The 23,453-nt window shown below is 46.6% G+C and overlaps 1 protein-coding gene across 1 annotated transcript in view; it reads right to left on the bottom strand.

Moving 5' to 3' along the window:
- ttc27 (tetratricopeptide repeat domain 27) overlaps nucleotides 1–23,453 on the bottom strand; it is a 62,095-nt gene that overhangs the window by 16,538 nt on the left and 22,104 nt on the right. The window contains exons 9-13 of the mRNA XM_060072897.1: nucleotides 19,505–19,571; nucleotides 8,650–8,763; nucleotides 6,046–6,141; nucleotides 4,532–4,654; nucleotides 473–700 (exon numbers count right to left, since the gene is read on the bottom strand). Coding sequence (XP_059928880.1) covers nucleotides 473–700; nucleotides 4,532–4,654; nucleotides 6,046–6,141; nucleotides 8,650–8,763; nucleotides 19,505–19,571 — 628 coding nt within the window. The remainder of the gene's footprint in view (nucleotides 1–472; nucleotides 701–4,531; nucleotides 4,655–6,045; nucleotides 6,142–8,649; nucleotides 8,764–19,504; nucleotides 19,572–23,453) is intronic.

Here is a 23,453-nt window from a genome sequence, read left to right as displayed (position 1 = left end):
CTATGTGCAGAACCCTTCCTCCTCTATCCCTCCATGTGTACAACCCTTCGTCCTCTATCCCTCCATGAGTAGAACCCTTCCTCCTCTATCCCTCCATGTGTAGAACCCTTCGTCCTCTATACATCCATGTGTAGAACCCTTCGTCCTCTATCCATCTATGTGTAGAACCCTTCCTCCTCTATCCCTCCATGTGTAGAACCCTTCGTCCTCTATCCCTCCATGTGTAGAACCCTTCGTCCTCTATCCCTCCATGTGTAGAACCCTTCGTCCTCTATCCATCTATGTGTAGAACCCTTCGTCCTCTATACATCCATGTGTAGAACCCTTCGTCCTCTATACATCCATGTGTAGAACCCTTCGTCCTCTATCCCTCCATGTGCAGAACCCTTCGTCCTCTATCTATCTATGTGTAGAACCCTTCCCTCTCTATCCGTCCATGTGTAGAACCCTTCGTCCTCTCAGTGCCCTGTACCTGCATGGCGTTGACGCGGAGGGAGTGCTCGAAGCAGTCCACACACTGCTGGAACTCCTTGTTGCGCAGGTGCAGCAGGGCCTTGGAGCGCATGGCGCGGGCGCTGCGCTGCCCGGACAGCTCCCAGGCCCGGTCGTAGTACTGGTGGTCCCGCAGCACGTCGCCCAGCAGGCAGTACAGGCTGGGAGTCTCCTTCTTCGCCAGCTCCCTCCTCAGGACCTCCTCCGCCTGGGGACAGAGCAGTGGGAGGAAGGTGATGCGTCGATTCCTCCGCTCCACCAAACGTCACGTTGGAACAGGACAGCGATACCACGATGTGTTTCCACTGGGATTCCTCAATCTGGGGTTGGGCCAGGCGCCTGGCCAATATAGTGTGTGTGTGTGTGTGTGTGTGTGTGTGTGTGTGTGTGTGTGTGTGTGTGTGTGTGTGTGTGTATGCCATTTCTCAACCCTAGCATCGTTAAAGGTTCATGGCTGTAATAAACATCTAGCTCAGTGCCAAGTGGACAGACAGGATGATATTGGAGATGCTAAACTTAAGATGTTGGGAGATATTGTTTGCCACATTTTATACACGGGTCTAGGAATGCATCTTAAGTAAGCAGTCACAGACAAGGTTACAATATTTAAAGTCCAAACATGGAACCATGAAGCAAGCAGTCACAGACAAGGTTACAATATTTAAAGTCCAAACATGGAACCAAACATGGAACAACATCAAGTAATGAAAATGTGAATTTTGTGCGAAATTGTGTGTGTTTGTATGAGTAGTCTAAATCAAGTCACACACACACACACACACACACACACACACACACACACACACACACACACACACGAGTAAGGGAACTGTACCAAGGCACATTCTCATAAAGCCTAACAGAAATGGCAGACTGGATCAGTCTGAAACTATAATGTGTTTTGACACAGGGACGTTCAAATCAAAGTCAAAATAGGTCAGATCTAGGTTGACCACCTCTTTGGTCTACACACAGGGATCGACATAGAACAGCACCATGCCACATGACAAATGTGTAACAATGTAAATCTTACATCACTTTAGCTTTGACAAACACAGTGTTGACAGTGGATACTACTTTTCAGGATGTATCAAGTTTAACGTTGGTCTGTTCCTATCATAGGGAGTCCTATTTGACACGGGTAGATTCAGGGTGGAGGAAGGATCCCACTGCCTGCCAGCAGTGTGAGGCAGCAGCACATCATCAGAGCTAAAGGCTGGGAGAGGGAATTACACGCCAGGCAATCTTGTGGAACTGGTGGAGGCTTGGTGGAGAACTCCACTGGGATCGTCCCTGGAACTTCATTACTCAGTCTTTCATACCACTGCTGCACCTCCTCCAGAGAGTTTCAGAGCGTAGTCGTGGCTATTCACAGTGGTAGCCTTTCGAAAACACGAAAGACTTTACGCTTATAGGTGACTTACTAGTTCTTAGGTTACTAACAGCCACTTCTTCAGTCCATCACCAAAATATCTCAGCCTATCAGGAAGCACGCTGCTAAGACTCTGCCATCCTATCTATTACCCATTCCATTGAACACCATGGAATACCAGAATATTACAACATGTGCCAATTCCTTTGTCTGCAGAATGGAAGCCATGCAAAAAAGTAACTCATATTTTTGGGAATAGTGGTCGATAGCTTGATAACTGGACTGTGAAAAAACAAAGTCCAGCAAATTTCTGAATGGGCTGATAGGCAGGATCACCGGTCATGGAGATGGTGTTTTTAATCACGTAGCCAGTAATATGTCCATATTGTGTCCATTGTGAGATTTCAATGAAATGGGATGCTAGGTCATTAGTGTTCCTCAGATCAGATCAGCTGAACCCGATTCTGGAAGAGTCCAGGCCGGACATTGAGTGAGTCCTAGCGTGATCGGATTAGAAAAGTCCCATTGAAACGGCAAGTGAAACGGCAAGTGAAACGAATGTCAACGAGCCAATCAGAATCCATCGGGGGTTACAGGACAAACGGTGTGAACAGGGGTGTGTCAGGTGCAACGCAAGAGACTACAACAACTATAAATAGTTAGAGAAGGAGATGGCACGCTGGAGAGACACCAAGCAATTACATACAAACTGGCTGGCGACTCACTGGCCAAGTCCTGTGGCTCCACATAAAGGCCTGGCCAGACAACAACCGGGACTTAGTGCCGCAGCAGACGAGAGCAGTGGCTAAACGCACCTGGCTCATCACACTGACCGGGGGAAAACACGAGCTGTAACGCAATAGGGAGGGCTGAAAGAGCCCCATTCAGGGGCCCGAACAGGCTTGGGGTACGGCGGGGTCGGGGTCGGCCACCAGGTGGGCGGAGGGTGGTTGGAAAGAGGGAGGGAGGGAGTGGATGGTGGTGGATACTGAGTGTATTGTCCCCAGTTGGTCCCTGGATGGACAAAGTGCAGAGCGTTTTGAAAATGTTTCACTGAGAGAAAATGCACTGAATAATGGGTTGAGAATGGGTTGAGTGCGCTTCGATGATCTGTGATCTTTCGCAGAAAATCCTAGTAATGATCCTGAATGAGAGCTCATCTTCTTAGAGCAACAGAGGTGTTTTGGGTTCAAGGCCCCGGGCGGATGCTCTCAGAACCTTTTAAGAAGAACCAGATGACTATTACCTCATCATGTTCCTCAACGCCTGCTGGTCCAGACTTCAGATCAGATGGCACACTGAGATTTAGTATTTAGTCATTAAGGAGACACTTTTATCGGAAGCAACTTAAAGGGAATCCGATACAAGTCATTATGGTGAAGGTGGCGTTATGGGCCTCTTGCCCTGAGATTCCTGCGGATAGAGGTTAGCCATCAGGCCCCAGAACCGCTCGGCTGGACTATGGTGTGTAGGAATATGGAGACTTGGCCTAAAGAGAACCGTAATAGGCAGAACTCCAAGCCCTGCGTTCCACTAGTTGCACAGGTAACCCTGGAGGTTACAGTCACGGATCTGTTGTGCAGTGGAAAATCAGCGTCGGCTAAGGTACGCTTGGACAGTGGAAATAAATGAAACATTGCTATGACAACAGCAGAGCTACCACAAGTGTCTACTGCTGGAATATAAAAAGTATAACAAATCCGGGCACTCACAGTTTACAGGTTGCGTGCAAAGCCTATGGGAAGTGTGTCAGAGACACATCGAGATAGAGCCCAGCATTAACATAAACAGGCAATGTGTACATCTTACTGTCAAAACTGCAGTCTATTGAAAACAAGTGTACAACGTAAGAAGCATTCACATTTATTTTCAGTGGTATCGGTAACGCAAGAAAAAATAAAGCTTTCTCTCCCTCCGTCTCCTTTCCTTCTGTTGAATTGACCTGACCTCTGTAGACCAGATCCATCCTGCTGGCTTCATCACAAAAACACAAGGAGAGAGCCAGAAGAAGAAAGAACGATGGAGGGGGAGAAAGGCAGAGGGCCGACCATGTTTTATCAATCATCTGAAGATGGACTTCAGCCGCTGAAGAGCGGCCTTCCCAGAGACAGAGGGAGAGACAGAGACAGAGAGAGTGAGCGAGAAAGAGAGAGCGAGAAGAGAAAGCGAGAGGGAGGCTGCCAACCCAAACACACTGGACTTCTGCTCACTTATGTGTGTGTGTGTGTGTGTGTGGGTATGTGCGTGCGTTTGCGTGTGTGACCGCGCCCTTATCTACTAGACCCGAGAATAAACAGAATCAGGGACGATGAAGATAATGAAATGCATTATTTGGGATGTGTGACTGTCTTTTATCATATGGGTGTGAGTGGGAGTGCACATCCATATAGCAGATAAAAGCAAGCTAAAAGCAAGCATAAAGGGAAAACGTGCGTGCGAATTGAAAGAGGACAAAGACATTGTCTGTCTGTCTGTCTGTCTGTCTGTCTGTCTGTCTGTCTGTCTGTCTGTCTGTCTGGGAAATGCATTTGTGTGGGTGTGCGCGCCCACGTGTGTGTGTAGAAATGCATGTGATTTGTGCATGTGCATGTGAAGAAAGGCATGCGTGTGGGCGTGCCGGCGTGCGTGCGGAAATGCATGTGCGTGCATGTGTGCGTATTCGCCCACCTTGCCGTGTTTTCCCATCTTCTCGTGGCAGATGACCACGTCCTCCCAGAGCTGCATCTCCTCGTACAGCAGCAGGGCTGAGCTGGTGCAGCCCAGGTCCATGAGGAGGCTGGCCAGCTGGCTCTACAACCACACAGAGACATCCAGTTACACACACACACACACACACACAGCATGGTTACTATACCAGCTTTACAACACACACAGTCAGGAACAATACGTTGTGTTCCAACCTCCACAGCCACAGATATAAATTGAAAATGTACTGCATTCATATCGCGCTTCGCTTAACAGCGGCCACTTAAAGCCGTTACAATCATTGCCTAAAAAAAATAATAATCACACGTTCATGCACACATTCACACACCGACGGCGGTGTCAACCATGCAAGGCAAGAGACAGCTCGTCGGGAGAGGTTAGGGTTAACTGGACACCTCGAAACGCTGCTAGGGGGAGCCGGGGATCGGACTAGCAACCAGACATATTCTATCGGATTCCTGCCTCTACAACCAAACCCAGACACAGTCAGTAACCACACGGTTACCCAGTAAACATGTTCACAGCGGAAATATTTTTTACCTGGGATGATGATTTGATTTAGTGAAAATATGAAATATGCTACATCAGGTTATCGCTGACATTTCACCTTGTTGTTGGTTTTTGAACGAATGACAGAAAAGACTTGAGGTCTGCTAAGGGAACGTTATATCAGATGGTTGTGAGCGGGGTCATTCAATACCAATTTTAACCAATAGTCACTGGTGGTGCAGTTGGTATTTGGCCAATCAGCAATCAACCTTATGAAAACCTTATGGAGGGCAAATGCAAGATAGATGCCTGACTTCTCTGAATATTTAAGCGTTCACTGCTGGGCACTCTCTTGGAAGAGATTACATTAAAAAAAAGTTGTAAAAACATGTTGCCAAGCAATTTGGAACACAGCTTGGTCTCTTCTCGGAACGAGACTTCCGAGACCAATTCATCCGAGACCGGTTTAAGACCGAGGCAAATTCACTCCGTGTCCAGGAAGAGAGCATCAAAAAGAACAGACTGGAGCACTACAGCTCCATCAACCCCTCCCTCCCTCCCTCCCTCCCTCCCTCCCTCGCCAGGTGGTCATACAGCACCTTCCCCCGCTCGCCTTTATGCGGTTCTTAGTTATTACACACCCTCCGACCTCTGTACGTATCCGCCTCTTCTTCTTAGCTTAGGCCCAGCTAGGCTTACTGTTTTCTCCCGTTAGCAGGAAAACCTACGCTGACACACTGATAGGAGCTGTAGCTGAGCGGGACAGAGGGAAATGCGGATATCTTATCACAGGAAGTGGGCGTACAGCCACAGACCCACACCCACACACACACACACTTAAATAGAAGGTTTTTAATAAGAGTTTTTCGACTGTTGATCTCAATATAGCAGGTGATGAAGGATAAGTACCGCACAATATAAAATAGAAGGTGGAGGTTTTTGACTTTTTATCTCAATACAGCAGGTGATGAAAAGGGGCAAAGTACCTGGATTGACCAGCGGGGTGGTGCCTGGCAGCAGTAGAAGATCTTCAGACGCTCGCTTACTGGACAAGTTGGGTCCTCAAAGTGGTCTGCTATCAGCTGAAGAAGAAAAACGAACGGAGGAGTACAGGACCTCGTGAATGCAAAATCGTGAATACAGACTTGTGAATGTCTGAACAAACGTGTCGTAGCATTGAAAAACCATCCAACCGTCATCAGACACTTCTTCCACCTCTATGACAAGAACCATGTTCATCCAAACATGCCGTCACCTTCTCTCCCCCCCCCCCCCCCCCCCGGGCATTGCAAAGGGGAATCATGGCAACGGCATTGCATCGGCAATGGAGCGAAGCTGATCGCTCCATTCCCTGAAACAAGGCTGGGAATGTTATCGGAGACGGGATCGGCTTGGAGCGTTGGACAGGAGGTGGCGGAGGAGTGGTGCTGACGTTTGTGTCTTTATGGACGGGACAGTGCAGACGGACCGGAACGCGTGTCTAAAGAGAGAGGGAACGACCTGTTGCTAGGTCGCCACACGTCGAACTGTCGACATCATCAGCGCACCAACGTCTTGAGCCGCCAAGCAAACATCTTTCCATCCTTCTCGTCATTAGGAATGAGTGTCATGGTATACACATTAACATCGGGAAAAGTCCCGTCTCCGATGCAACCGCACTGTGTCAGTGGGGAGGATTAACCTGGATCAGACGATTACATGTAAGTTGTGTGGTTTGGTGGAAGGCCCGGGGCGGGTGATTCATACGGAAAGGAGGGCCCTGGGGGGGTTACTGCGGTGAGGCTGGAGCACCTCGGGCTAGAAGCAACAACAACGCATCGCTCAGACGGAGCGCAATCCCAGAACAATCCATCACGAGTCTGGAAGACTCATGGAGGTCGTCTGACAGGAGGACCTTAGAGCTGACGCACTACCGGCTCGTGGAAGCCCGTCGTCTGGGTTAATATGTCCGTATCAGAGGGTCCCGAGAAATACCGGTCTCGAATGTCCCACTGAACCCACACGGGACCCAAACTGTGCACTGTCTGACGTTTTTGGAAAAGCGCAGGGATTTGAAGCTTGATGCGATTGTCTGTCTCTCTCTCAACATCTCTTTCCCCTTCTTTTGTCTCTCACACTATATCCCTTCATCATGTTTCTCTCTCCCCCTCAAACTGTTCGGTCTGAACGGGAGTGAGCTGCCAGAGGCTCTCACAACTTGTTCAGACTCTTTTGGTTCTCGTGGATTCTTCTGTTTCTCATCACAGATTGGTGTTTCTCACATTATCCTGCTGGCTGTGGTCCACGACAAACACGTCGGCAGTGGTGTGTGAGCCAATCACAGATGTTCTGGAGGATGGTGTGCTATAAAGGGATGCTTACTGAGACGCGTAAATCAACCATCGGATCACTTCCTGTTCTGCTCCTCCACTTCCTGCTCTTCCGTCCTTGCGGTTATTCCTCTGGAAGTGCTGACATTTCCAGAGGAATAACTACAGAGCCGCCCAGATCGGCTGGAACAGGTCCTTGCTCTGGTTGTACTGCTTGGGGGTGGAGGGCTGAGGGTGATGAAGGAGTTTAGGGGTGGAGGAGCTATGGAGGTACGTTTTAGGGAATCAAGGGATAAAGGGGGGAGATGATAAAGGTTGAAAAAGTGGAGGGGTTAAGCAGGTCTTTGAGTGTTTGAGTTAAAGAGTGAAGGGGTGAAAGGGGTGAATGGTTTACAGAAGTATGAGTCAAGGAGTTGAGGCATTTAGGAGTAATGGGGTCACTGCTGGACCTCCATCTCAAGTCCAGCAGTGACCTCTCTCACCTCCTTTAGTCCCAGAATCCTCTTTGTCTGGGGGAACTACCCGCCACCCCAGAGCAGCTGCCGTGATTAGAACCAGACAGCCCCTCCCTCCCTCCCTCCCTCCTCCCCTCCCTCCGTGTGAGAGAGAGAGCAGAGTGAAAAAGGAAAGGCTTGCAGTCGGAACAGCTGTATGGTGTCTGGATACTTTAACAGCCTTCTGCACCGGTGCTACCACCACCACCACCACCACCACGTCAGAGCTAGGAACCACCTCACAACACTTGACCACTTCTGTCAGGGGGGGGGGGGGGGGGGGGACGGGGACGGTGGACGGTGGAGACGGTGTTGGCCTATGCAAACACAGTCACACACACACTCAGACAAATGCTAAAACACACGCATAATTCATCGCATTCGTACTCAAGCTGCAATACACACACGGCACATCTCATTTCCAATGCTGACCTTGCCGAGAGGTCCGTGCCGCGAGATCTCTCTCTCTCACACACACACACACACACACACACACACACACACACACACACACACACACACACACACACACACACACACACACACACACACACACACACACACACACACACACACACACACACACACACACACACACACACACGTATGGAAGTCCAAAAGTGTCAAAAGTATGCCTCAATGTAGATGCAATATTTTTTTGCGGCAATAACACAATGCCCTATTTAACTGAATTATATCAATGCCCGTCTAAAGCGAGGCGTATGTTTGACCCTTTGGGCCTTCCACAACACTGTCGATGCACATACACATGTATATATTCCAGTACCTGTGTTTGCATCATGGCCCTCTCCACCCTGCGGGAGCTGCCTCGCTCCAGACGGGTCCTCAGACAGAGAGCGCTGACCTCCACCGCCCAGAACTGGGGCTGAGACAGGATACACTGCGGAGTGAAAGCCCTCATTAAGATACATCAAATGCATATTAATATCGTATTTAAGAAACTGAGGCTGAGACAGGATACAGTGGAGAGTACTTTTCAAGATATATGAAAAATATATTGCACATCGAATGAATCAATCACATATCAAACATACATATTACATTTTACAAACTCATCCTTTGGTTGTCCGAAAAGTTCAAAACGCAAAACACATCTGAAACTCTGACCGCCGAATGACTGGTGTAGTGTGCTTGGATTGGATGGTTTGCGCTGACTGTTATCTGGGTTGTGGCTGGTCTGCTGTGTGTGCACCGATAGCCGTGCAAACATCACTTCCTGTGGCGACAGGAAGTGGATGTAACTCACAGCAGAGATGGAGCTGTTCCCAGCGTTGGCTAGTCTCCAGTGAGCGTAGCGCAGCGCTGAGGTCATGTCTGCTAGGATGCTCAGGAATGTCTGTTAGTGTGTGGTGTGCACGTGCGTGTGCACGTGCGTGCATACGTGCGTCTACATATATGTGCGTACCTGTGTGTGCATGTGTGTGTGGGAGTGAATGTGTGTGCGTGTGGGAGTGAATGTGCATGTGCATGTGCATGCATTTGTGAATGTTCTCCAAGATCTAATGTTACAGCATACCAAAGTCTAAACTGCAAAAAGATGATGCCATGAAATAGACTCGAGAACAGGACCAAAGGCGTGGCGAGGGTTCTACTTTACTTTTATCTTTCAGAGTATAAATAGTACACTGTGAGTAAACCAACCTTTGATTACCATCCAGACGACCATTAAGCAGCTCGCCCTGCCCCAGCAAACACCAACATAGTGCCACATCTGTTGGGGTTGGTTGGCTGTTGTTGGATGACGTTATTTGTCCAATCGCGGTTGGCACACTACTAAGGCTAGCAGTGTATTAGCACCATAAGGTCTCAACACTTTCTACTTCATTTTTAGTTTTAAGTGTTATCATGGGTTTAGAGATATTCTAGTGGGGTCCAACTCTGTAAAAGTAGTGTGTGGTCTGCAGACATTTTGAGTTGAATCATAAATTAGGAAATTGCTTGTTTATATATTTTAGTAGTCAGTAAGTTAAGTTGTCATCTAAGAATTTGATAAAGTCGACTTCTTTATCTTCATTTGTTTATACAGTTATACTTTCAATTCTAAATTAATGTGCGCCTTATTTTTCACATGTTTAATTGAGCAGTTATACACTCGTTTGTACATTTATATATTTGGTGAGGTATTTATAAGTTGAGTTACAAGTCTGAAAGTGCAGTGCCATACATTTGAGATCTTCTCTCACACGTCCCATCAAGCCCTGCATGCGGATGCTAACACACATGGTTCGAACGATAAAAAACATGTCGTAACGGGATGACCCGCAGGTCACCCTTCATCCCTTGGGCCCCCTAAAAGAATGTCAGTAAGCCAAAAACCCACTGCAGCCAAAAACATCCTTGAAAACACTTTGATCGACCCACAGACCCATAACATGCCGATCAATATGAGCATAAAGAAGAGTGGTGATCGATGGTCACCACGCATTGTCCCTTCAGACCGCTCGATAAAAGCAACCCCTTCTCCCTTCACTTGCGGTTAGCTCAGCGCGGGGTGTTTTCGCTCTAACAACGCACAAGAGGAGACGTCAACCTTTGAAGGCAGCCATGCGTCTCCGTCACTGACCGCTGCTCTCGACATAGGACCTGGTCCAGGGGTTCTCCACCACAACATCTCCAGAGCGCTGGCGGCCCGCCGCTGACCCACGATACGGCTCTTCCAGACCCTGTGGGGGGGCCTTGGAGAATGACTCACCGACATTATATCGGTGGAGGAATCATCGATGAGGTAACGGTATCCCCCTCCATAAACTCCCTCACCCCACCCACCGCCACATAATACTGCCACCCCCCCCTGAATGAGTCAATGACGTGCCCGACGTGGGTGGGTGGGGGGGAATCCCCCCCAAACCACTTTTTGGTAGGATGCCTCTGCACTTGGGTCTTTGTACAACGAATGTATTCCACGCTATTATCTTAAGCTGAGCAAACTTAAAAGCAACAAATTCCGTCCCAGAATCAATACAGTACTGCGGTTCTGAAGCCGAATGGCTGTGGACATACCACAAGGAACAGGTCACTGTTTGAACATAAAACATTTCCATATATCCATGACATGGCCGTCCTCCAGAGTTTCAGGCCGCACGAGGAGGATTTAAAACGAGCCTGTGTGGAACGTTGCACGGGGGTTAGCGATCGCGATCAGACACATCATAAACCAAAACATGATGAAGGAATATCCGCCATGTCTGTTCTGGAGCCAATTAGAACCCAGCGGGGGTGAGCGATCGTCATGCCTCCACAGTCGGCGAGGCGGTCAGCAGGATGTCGATGATGACCGGCGATAAGTGGACAGGCGGACGGAAGGGCATAGAGAAAGAGGTGATGAAATTATGGAATACCTCCACTGATGCGTCCTGATAGCTCTCTCACCAGGGTGACATCACTGCCCTGGTCTAACCAGTGTGACATCACTGTCTTTCTTTCCACACATGGTATTCAAAAGTCGTTTTGATGAGCGAACTACAAGGGAGAGGTTTAACTACCATTATACAGCTACTAGTTATAAAAGGCCTCAGAAAGGGATGCAAGATCTGGTTCAAACTACCTACATTTGAGGGGGTTATCGATTGGTTCATCGAACCCTGAACACATTTCAAGACACACACACACACACGCACGCACACAGTCATCGCCATGGCAGCACGGCAACCAAATCATTGTGAAACCCTAGATTTAATCGTTTCAATAAAGGAAAAGCCTACATCACTGCACAACAGAATGGATGTCCCCACATCAAGGGGTAGCCAGGGGGTTTGGGGTTCTGTGCTGAAATCAACACTGACACCTTGAGCAGCGAGTGGTTCTTCACGCTGTGATCTGCATGTGGCAGGGAAATCACTACGACAGGTGCAACTACACAGACTTTCCTTGTGGCTGATCCCAGGATGCACTCCCCCCCCCCCGTGACCGTTACCACACCAAACCATTGCGAAATCCAATCATTACACTGAGCAGTTTCTAATTTTAAACCGTTACCATTAATTAAGAGTACCTAGACCTCATCCTCTCGAACGCATAACGGGAAATGACCAACCCACTGCCGGCTCGCGTCATTGCGTTTCAGACGTTGTGCGGATATATCTGGATTCTAATTACCCAAACGCCCCTCCATCTCCTCGCTCAGACACCATGGCAACCAGATCCCAGCCCTCCTCAGTGCTAGAGTCTCCCGGGCCTGGGAGGAAGGAGCTTCAGGATATCCAGAGATGTGCAAAGACGACGCGCAGCAGCAACACACCCTCGTCCACATGCACACAAAGTTAAGAACCGTAATTGATTGTTGAATAACGAGCAATATGACGATTGACGATGGTGCCTCTTGATTCATAAAGGCTTGTTTCAGCGCCTTAGTGTCCATCATTCTCTCTGTTTGAGACAAAAACTTGTCCAAGTCTGTAAGACCATTCAAAGTGGCCATCAAAAACGTAATGAGAAAAAAGTCGTAAATGTAGATAATTTAGCCCAGCGTCTCGAGAGTAACAGCACCATAGGAGTCGACGAGCACAGGACTACTCTTAGGGACTATTGATGCTGGGCTAGGAGGCCAAACGCTACTGTCTGCGTTGTTTCTAGATACGTGAAGAGACGCAGACTACAGGCGAGCCATTAACACTGCAGCGCATCGTCCCTCGTTACGCTGCAGTCACCGTGGCAACATCGATCATAGAGTAATTAACAGCGAGCGATACGCCGAGCATTTGTCACGCACGTAATCACACACACCAGCAATCTGCAACAGTGCTTAAGAGCCACACTGTAAAGGGCACGCCACAGAGCGTGAAACCCTCCATTGTTGGTGGAACAAACATTAACGACTGAAAAATACAACATGAGGCCGCTAATCCTATCGACTTTTTATGGGACAAATTATGAGGGAGCTTTTGTTCCGCTGTAATTGATCGTTTTTTTGGACGTGAAACCATGCATTATTCAGCTCCAAACTTAGCAACATCTCTCAGTAGCTTGCTGGACATCCAAGCGTGTGCCGATTTCAGCCTTCAGGTGGGATGCAGGTGGTTGGATCCCTGTGCTGCTGGGGCCCAACAAGAAAGTTGAACTGAATATTTAACATTGGCTTCATAGTCATGAAAAGAGAACCAATCACCTGCATGCTGGTGGGTTGAACATGGCCTGTGTTTTCACACCAATTGCAATGTATTTAGAATTTGTGGATTTAAGCGTTAATTTTAAGTGGCAAAGACAAAATACTAATGACATCGAAGATTCACGATTCACCAAGTTTTAAGTTTTTAGGATTGAAGTAATGCATTAAACCAAGGACATTTTAACAATATAATCCATCCCTAAATGGGCTCTGAAAAGGTTGCTTTAGGAGGTATGTAACGAGAATAGCAACAAATAAGACCAAAAGGGTTTCTAAAATAAATGGCCTACCCTAGTCCCTTAAGGGGGCCCTCTAAAAGAATGGCAGCAAGCCCAAAAACAGGCTGCAGCCAAGAACTTCCTTAAAACCCCTTGAAGATCTGGGATCCAGGCTCAACCCAGTGAAGGGTACCCTGTGTAGGACCCAGTTCTGCTCGCTCTGCAGAAGGAGGTTGGTCTGTCGGGAGGTGTTGGGCACAGGGATTGAATAGAGGCGACACCCGAGGATGAGAACGTTTAACCCTCTGGGGTACAAAGGGGACAAAAGGAGTTGTGACTCGAGACGAAAACAGTTGCCAGGTCTAGCGGTGTGCGATTTGAAATGACGCCGCAGAATCGTGGAGGGGTGAGTCCGTTTTGGTTTCCGTCAACTGCAGGTAAAGCAAAAAGCAGAAACGTAATATACACATACCCCATCACTTTGGTTAAGGAAGACACATTTTAAACCGTGTGGTTAGATGACGAACCGCTGTGGAAAGGTCAGCGCTGGTTAAGAGATTAGATGGAGGTTGACATATTTACTGCATTACTGCTGCAACATTAATGCATAAAGCGGTCTACATGGCTACTAGCGTCACTCCATAACCGGCTTTGGAAGAAACACAGATAAATGTTGCAGATTATAGTTGCCATTCCAGAACATTCCTCAACTGCGAATGACATTAGCACAGCAACGGGAGGGTACGAGATATATGCAGTTACTGACTTTAGCGCCTGATATCCAGGATGCAGCCAAACCCGCTCCATCATCGGTAACCACTGAAGCATTCTGAGATGGACGGAATACTTATTAGAATTCACTATGCTGCTGAATGCATTTGAATACAAACATTCTCGTTTTCCCACTAACTTGCAGAAAAGTACCACAAACCAAACAAAACTACAGAAAAAGTACATGTCAACCGATCCTCCTTGAAAATAATTAAACTACAGCGAAAACAAGGTTTTTAAATACCAAAACTACACAGTTTCACACACAGAAACGGGGCATGACAGCAACTAGTCTACACCTTCAAGCAAGTGCGTCTGTGTGTTTCACAACGGCAGTTTCCATGTTAAACGTTAAGCCGTGCAGGGTGGATGCTGATAGGACCATAAGGTTAGAGTGACAGGAAACCAGTGAACTCCTGAAGGGTATTTAAGTTTCCAGACCGACACCTGCATACAAACCTCACACTAAATGCCCCCAGTGGCCCAGTGGACTACAACTCCGTTCTACACAGCTCTGGCTAAGCAGCAACCGGCTGCTAACGAGCTGTCCGCTGACAAATCATCCGTGAGGTACGATTCAACAAGAACAATTCTTCCTTCAGGAGCTTTCTGTCAGTCTTCACAAACACTCGGGGCTGCTATCCGAGAAGCACACTTTTCAAAACTGCAAAAACTGTGTTTTTCCACGTGCTTGTCACATAATCAAAAGCAGCATAACTGTTTTACATAGAATTGCTTGGACCAGAGATTCCATTGGTTTTGCACAGAGTGCAAGTGTCCCAGGTAGGGAGGTTAATATGGTGAAATTATGTTTAAAATGGCAGAAAACTCCAGAATAACCTCATTATAACAATTTTCTCTGCAAAAGTGGATAAGGTAAGAAAAAATTCAACAGTTTGTTTAAAACCTGGTAAATACCCTTCAGCAACAAGGTGTCTCAGATAATTAGAGTCAAAATCCCCGGTGCAGCGTGTGGGCGAGATGTTTCTGGAGGAAAAACTGGATGGCACTTTGGTTTGACGTTAACACGCCCGTTGAAGGAGACTGCGGAGGCAGCTGGAGTGGGTGGCAGGCGGTGATTAGGAGGAGGAGGAGGAGGAGGATGAGGAAGGCCTGGCGTGTGACAACCATCTAACCAGCCTGCAGATTCCTGGATCCACATGGAGGCTGGGAAGATGCCTGCTCACAGGAGCCGGCGGCGGGGTTGAGCTCCTCTGACCACCATCGTCGAAGAGGTAAGTCCTTCTGGCCCAGTTCAGCCGACGAGACGGTCACCAGTGCACAACTTGGCCAGAATCTGAAGTGGTTCCAACGTATTATCCATCGCTCAGATTGTCAAATGTTATTTTTCACGTCTGATTTTATCCTACGGTTGTCATATTGAACGAATGAAATTGTTGACATCATTTTGTACCGTTATACTTGCACTCATACCAGCAAAAGTCAGTGGTTCAAAGTCTAAGGCCTTAATACATCAGCACCTCACCCACTGAGACCAAAGTGCCAAACCCTCAGCCCAACACTCACACTTCTGTCCAAGTGCGAGACATACACATAAACGGCCTCTTGATAAAACGTATCAAAGTACATCGAGAATAAAGCGGAGGAGTGAAATGAGCAAGGCAGTTGACCTTCATCCCTGCCAAACATCAACGCAGGGCGAGACCAAAGAACGAAGCCATCCATCTTGAACACTTCCCCTCACCAGCAACCACTTAACATTCATGACTTCAAGCATGCCATTGTGGTACACCGGGCTTTCCACGCAAACTGTCCTGATGGAATCGTAAAGGGCGAGGGGGAAGGTTGCCTTTGACTTCCCTTTTGGCTTTCAGTAAGCAACGTGGAGAATCCAACAATGCAATTAAAAGTTAATTGTCCCCATAGCCTTGACATTTCTTTTATATAAAATGGAACGTAGCGAATAAATTGCAGCAGGCCATTAAGATGTTCACAGTGACGCTGGAACTTTAGCTGTGCGTAATTACCGCTCCATCCCCATAGGCCTTCATGCTTTTAAATATCTCAAAGGAAGGCGTTGTGTAAGTGGTGACACACACTAAAAGGCTGAGAAGGAAAACAGCAGCATTTTATTTTCCCTATCGGTCCTCTGACAGTGAACCCCGCCCGCAAGTAACATTCACCAAGTAATCTAGGATTTCGAAAGAGCGGGAACAGTCAGAACGATTTTGGGACCAAAATCCAAGTGCGATAATCTATCCGAAAGTCAATGCTAATGTTGGTTTTGGATTTGGACGTGTTCAATTATTTGGATGTGTTAAATTATGAGGTCCTTGGTTATACAATTTGTAAAAGAGTTTGAAATAAGTGGTCATTTATATCTCGTATTATCTTCTCTTTTCTTATCCTCAGAGATTGATCACTAGCTCCCCTGTCAAAAAAGCGACTCATCAAAGACATCGTAGGTCCACTTTCTCCGGGGAACGGGCGTCTCAGAGTCCTGTTTTATGTCAATGTCAAGTTAGAGGTGAACTCATGCCAGAGAAACCCATAATTGGTTTTAGGAAATGTAAGTGATTTACACGACACCCTTGTCCAAGCCCTGATTACTTCTGAAAACATGCTTAAGTGAAAGGATGTGGACATGCTTTTAAATATTTTGCCACCCAAAGTATTTAATAAACTTGACCACTCTGGTCAGAGGGTTCTTTCCCATGGCCTGCGCTGGCCTTGGCGCGTCCGTGGCGGTGAGATCAGCACCAGAGAAGGGTGTAAAGAGGACGATCCGACCAATAAAAACATGACTAAATGAATCCAAGCGGACCGTGACCCTGCACTCAACAGACACTTGCACACTTTCCAGAAACGCCACACTAAGAGCCCGCTACGATAACGACCAAAGAAAGGAAAATAAAGGCAGATAGCGGGCCAAGTGTGTGGTGGACACACCCAGGGGTGGCAGCTCAACAAGCGCGGAAGAAGAAAGTGCTGACTGGGGAGGAAAAACACTGAAAGCCTTCCAGAGGTCCAGCGGGCCAGCGGCGCTGACGAACATCGGAGCTGACGAATATCAGGGCTACGGTCCCCGGGCGGACCACGTCATCGCCATGGGAAATGTGCCACGGCCGCTTAGCTAATCTATTGGTGCTCACAGCAGGGGGGGGGCGAAGATGATTGATGGCACTAAGGGGGTGCGGGTGGGACTGACTATTGCAAGCTCATCACCACCGCAGGGCTCCTCACAAGCTCTGGAGATATATTATATACTCTCTCGAACTCTCTAAGAATTCTCTCAAAGTACTCACAGTCCTATTAGGTATACGTGCAAATGGTAGTTTCTTCCTGAAATGAATACAGAATATATTGTTAGATACACAGACTGATGGGATGATCCCGGACACTAAATCCACCATCTTCTTAGCAGTAGCAGCAGCAGCCAAAAGCAAGACACAATTATTACAAGCCGTAAAACAAGTGTAGGCTCCAGCCATCTGTCTTTAGCTTCGAAAACCCACTAGATCAACCTATTTATAGCGTCGTAATAATACATTATATACCTATGAACTTTCAACGTGGGGGCAGGATGGTGTAGTGGTTAAAGGGTTCCCAGCCTGTGTTTGATACCTCTTTGTACGCAGACTACCTCAGAGTATAGAGTAAGTTGCCTTTTTCACTACCTGCTCCTTAATGGCCTGTATCTGAATGCCCTGTAAGTCGTCTGGGGTAAAAGCCTAAATAACTATTCAGTACATCTACATGATTCCCGAAGCAGTACCAATGAGGGTTGACATTAGTAGCAGTCACACAACAGACATACGCTTTCTAAAGCAGCTCCAGCTGTGGCCCAGTCAGCTTGCCTTTAGAGCTGGTGTTTACAGCCCTGACTGCTGGCAGGATGTCAGCGTTTAATCAGTGAGGGAGAGGAGCTGAAACACCCTGCTGTTCTGTCTTCTACACCCCCGCTATTAGGGTCAAATTAAAATTAATAAACATATTGAGAGGGGAGTAGAGCTGTCGGTCATTATGTCGTTAGGGAACTTTAGAATTATAATTAAGAGCGAGGTGATGATGCGTGTCCGATGCTCAATACCTAGCATCACAAACGCCTGTGCACCCAGCATACAACATATGGCCCTGAAAGAGCAGAGAGGGCGACAGCAGACTTATGCAATTGGTTACATTCTCTCTCTTTTTTTCGGTTTTCATTTTCTCCCTGTGCCCTCTGATCACCTATTTCATCCCTCTACGCTCAGTCTGCCACGAGCAAATCACTGCTCAGCACCAGAGGGTGAGAGAGAGAGAGTGAGAGTGAGAGTGAGAGAGAGTGAGAGTGAGAGAGTGAGAGAGTGAGTGAGTGAGTGAGTGAGTGAGTGAGAGTGAGAGTGAGTGAGAGAGAGAGACAGAAGGACACACAGAAGGACAGACAGAGATGCGGTGAGAGAAAGAGAATGACAGAAAGGAATGGAGAGAGAGAGAGAGAGAAAGGGAGAGGAGAAGAGACACTTTGACCAACGTATTGTTAAAGGGGAAACATTCCCTCGCTTCTTCGTCTCTCCAAAGCGTCCACATTCTGAAGTTATGCTAAACTCTGCACTGTGGACGATAGCGTGGATTCGCTTGGCTGCTGCCGGCTCATTCAAGAGGCGTTGAATAGCAAACGAGGTGCTGTCAATCACACAGGGACATTAGAAGGCGTTGGAAATTGGATTTCCAGCCGTTATAATGAGATGTATGATAATAAGATAAAAATAATAAGATGCGCAAAAGTCAACATTCACAAAAGTCTGGGATATAACTAATATTGAACGTCAGAACTATCAGAACTATCAAAACAAATTAACTAATAGAGAAGAAAACTTTCTGAAGAACTGCAGTAAAAGTACAAAGTACCAATTACGGTTGGCATGTGGTGTTAAATATGTTTGGTTAAGTCACTCAAACTGTATATTCAGACTTTTTGTGAAGGGTAGCCTTTAAAGAAGTCCTCATCTTAATGACCTCTACAGTCCAACCAATCAGCGTGCTGGGAATTTATCGATATCATGCACCGATCTGCATCTAAATTTGTTCCCTTCTGTCACAGCTCAGAGGAACCGTTTGATATTCCCTCCCACACTGCACAAAGTGAACTTCATGGAAACTAATTACTTAGCTTCATCGCTCCACATATCACCATGGGACAGAGCATTAGTTGCATCTTTGGTCATCGATAAATTCCCGTTTTTCCTATGAACGCTGTGGTAAATTACCTCCTAGCCGCGAGCAGAGGAGAATTAGAGAGTGTTACACCAAGGTTGCATCAACCACTTGGCGGTCATGTCTTAGAACCGTAAGTCCAAAACACGAAAATAAATAAATATTAGTTTCTGTTTTTTAACTATTAGATAACATAATCGGTAACTACAAAAATATTATGGTTACGTAAAAAGAAAAAAAGATTTTCTTTTTTTAATAATTGGCATTTTAGCCTCATTGAATCTGTTAAGTATCGATATCATCAATCCCCAGAGCATGACACAAGTCAATATAACATTAGTCAGTGTGATGGACGGGGGGGAGGGACTTACAGATGTGAACGCCAGCAGCTCCTCCTCAGTCAGGTTGTGCACTGGGTTGCTCTTCTGGAAGTTGGTGCTGGGAGACAGGAGGTCAGGATCAGTACGCGACACACACACACACACACACACACACACACACACACACACACACACACACACACACACACACACACACACACACACACACACACACACACACACACACACACACACACACACACACACACACTTTAATTCTTCCATAACAACGTCAGAATTTGTTATTCCCAGGTTTATTGATGATTTATTGACGACTGATCGGTTTGATTCATGATCGTTGTGGCGACCATTAGAGGAAAGTATTCGTCATGATAGACAAGCCTGGAGCATTAATCTATATCACTAGTGGGGGAGCCAAGGGGGAGTGCGGGAGATAGAGAGGGAGGGAAGGAGGGAGGGAGGGAGGGAGGGAGGGAGGGACAGGGAAAAGAGTGGGAGGGAGGGGAGGGAGGGGTTTATGGGGCAGGGAGAGACTAATGAAGGAGAGAGACAGAGGGAGGGAAGGAGAATCTGAAGAAATATGGCCAATTGATTTCCGCGAAGCCAGTTGATTATGAAAGCAACACAAAGAAAAAAGCAACTAGAAAGAAACAAAAGACCCTCAATTCATTAAAGTATCAATCAATCACAAATCAATTAATCACGAAGTGAAAACAGTGCGGTCGCTATGAGGAGATGGGAGGGTCTGGGCGTAGCCGATCATTTCCCATGAGGATACATGATGCCAGTGTTGTTCTTTTACACAAGTACTGGCCCGGGGACCGCCTCTCGTTCTAACGCGTTCCGCACTAGCTCGGAGTCAAATCCTCCGCCCCTGGCACTGGGTCCAGAGCGCAGGGTCGGAGGGGTCGGACTCTGTTGAGATTAGGCCCAGTAATAACCGGTGCTCCTCTGCACATTCTGTTTGTTATCCTTCCACTGGAGGACCGTTTCTGCAGGCCCGGCGGAGCCTGCCAGGTGGACGCACCGCAAGGCTGTAGTAGAGCCGCCGCCCGCGAGCCAAGAACCCGACGTTCCCCGGTCCCTCCCCAGAGAACCCTCCACCAGTCAGTACTTTGTTGAGAGAGAAAATAGTAGTACGGTAACAGCCGATACTGCTAGATACACTGCTACACAAAATACTGCAGAGTATCGCAAAAACAGAAATCCAGACATGGTATTGATTTTTAAAAACAACATTGGATCTTTCAATGCGTTATCTGTGCCTTGGACGACGGCCACTGCAGTGTGGTAACGGTTACACATACATTTATTAACCTGCTGGGTTACACCTAAATGTAAATAGACAAGAGGCACTCCAGCCGTGGGGATGTCCCGGGGAGTAGAGATTACAGAGAGATACTGGTAGTGAGAGACAAAAACAACCAGGAACATTCTGTGGGATTTAACCCAAAAGATGCAGAAATCCCCCAACAGGAGGAGGTTTAAAAGGAGACAATCCCAAATATATGAGAGTTGCGCGAGAGGATAACTGAAACCAGTTGTTGATCAGTGGAAAGGTCCATGTATCGACTGCTTCCACACATCAGGTGTGTGTGTGTGTCTCTGTGTGTCTCTCCCTCTCTGTGTGTCTCTCTCTGCCTGTGTGTGTGTGTGTGTGTGTGTGTGTGTGTGTGTGTGTGTGTGTGTGTGTGTGTGTGTGTGTGTGTGTGTGTGTGTGTGTGTGTGTGTGTGTGTGTGTGTGTGTGTGTGTGTGTGTGTGTTGCTAAACGTCATTAGAGTATCAATGGTTTGGTTTTACTGATTCTTTGGCTAGGTAATACAAATTGAAGGATGGATTTACTGGCTGTATCAGTGTGTTTCCCTACCTGTGGGTTTTAATTTAAAGGTTTAAAGGTCTCTTAAAGGTTTTGTATATACGAACACACACTGCAAAATACCTCTATGGGTTGGTTGGGTTAAAACGATGTGCGTGTTTGTGTCAGTGTGAGTGTGAGTGTGAGTGTGTGTGTGTGAGTGTGTGTGTGCGTGTGTGTGTGTGTGTGCGTGTCCACTAACGGATTATTCCGTTCCTTCTAGGTTACATGAAGCAATTTATCTCTCATTGTCGCAGTTGGCTAACGGTTAACGGCCATCAAATTAATCCTAACGAAAATAGACCAATCCCATAGTGTATAGCGTGCATGGAGTAATTGTTTATTGCCCTCACACTAAAACACACCACACATTTAATTATATTTAGGGATGAATATATTTAGATGGAATATAGTGCTGGCAAGCCAGCTGAAATCTCAGGCTTAGCTTTGGTATCGACTATCCTGTATAGAAGCTAAGTAAACTGAAAACCAAAAGTAGTAGCATATCTTTTACTTTATCTTAGCGAATCGCCAATATTTGCATATTATGTGTATTGTACTGCCTATGGGTCACAGCAGGTACAACCTACACTTGACCACCTCGGCTTCCAACAACCATGGAATGAGGACAATACAATCTTTAATGGGAAAAAGTATAATTAAATTAAGACACACACACACGCTGTTGAGAGGTTAGTGGCAGCTGGTCAGAGGGAGCAACTGAAAATGCTACCCATGTGACAACGGGCCCTAACAATAAGTGCCACCTGACTGAAGGAACACCCTAAACGGCGATGAATTCATTACAACGATTCCCTTGCTGCTGTTGCCTTAAAACGGATGAAGAGGAAGTAATCTGATTATAGCCGTAGTAGATTGATAGGCTGTTTAAATGCCTGTGGTAATGGGTGGGGATGGAGCCCAGAGTACGTATGTAAGAGACTGATCACCCTACATACCTGAGAAGCTCTAGCTCTCGGGTTATCTCTCATCTTGACCCACACATTGAAACTGTTGTCAGTTAAAGGAGTCATTTTAAATCATAAAAGATATGTTCAGGAGCGTGAGATTCAAGCATGATCCTCTTCACACTCTCTCCCGCCACACCTCCTATTTATCACACAAATTACACGATATTTCGCCATCATGTAGACTTTTTCAATAATATATCATTGTATATAATCATACAATACTCGCCAAGCCACATCTTGAACCCTGCTCTTTGAAATCTGACAACTATCGGACGCAGACAGAGCAGAGTGCAATGAGCTCGACCCAAAGTCACGACGGCATACTGAAACCCTGACTATAAGCCTTACTAGTTTTCTGATCAACCCACAGTGATTTTGGAAAAGGCTAAATGGAGGCAACGTCTACTGCTTTTCATCATCATGAGATATGGCAAGTTGAAAGTGGCCCGAGTAGTTCATGAGGGGCCCGGGTGCAAGAGTTGTTATGGGCCCCCCGACTACCCAATAAAAATGTATTCTAAAAACCGATTGGTCAAATTCCAATTTGAACAAATACTGATTTTAACATCCTTCTTTTCATGGCCACTGATTTCACAGAGAGTATGTGTGCAGTGTGCTCTGCCAATACCGTTCTCTTCTTATCTAGTTGACAGCCACTTAAAAAAGTCCAAATGATACAACAGCAATGTGTGCAGAACTCCTTAAATAGATCCCAATCATTGATTAATGAAAATATAATCTACCGTTGATTAAATTGCATGGGCTCAAAATTAAGACTTTTGTGAGCTTTTGGAAATAAGGATGTGATTAAAGAGGGAATAATATCTTCTGTCGCAGCTGCGGGTCTTTTATTGCATTATATTTTTCATAAAAATTTACCCATAACTTTTTCTTGACAAGAACATTAATTAAGATGAGAAACATATTTGTACCTGTTGATTAGACTAATATATCCATATACTGTTTGGAAACAAAAAACTTTAACATCAAATTTATCCTTTTTAGCTTTACATTAATTAAATTATTTATGTAGACTGGGTAGCCGTGCCCATTCTTCCGGCAATCTTCAGAGTTTGCCCTGCAGAAGGGTCTGGAAAAAAGCAATACATTTCTTTCTAGTTTCGATACGTTTTTGTGGGAGCCATTCACCAA

Source organism: Gadus macrocephalus, chromosome 15 (genome assembly GCF_031168955.1).
Source record: "Gadus macrocephalus chromosome 15, ASM3116895v1".
Lineage (NCBI taxonomy): Eukaryota > Metazoa > Chordata > Actinopteri > Gadiformes > Gadidae > Gadus > Gadus macrocephalus.
This window is presented reverse-complemented; position numbering and strand designations above follow the sequence as displayed.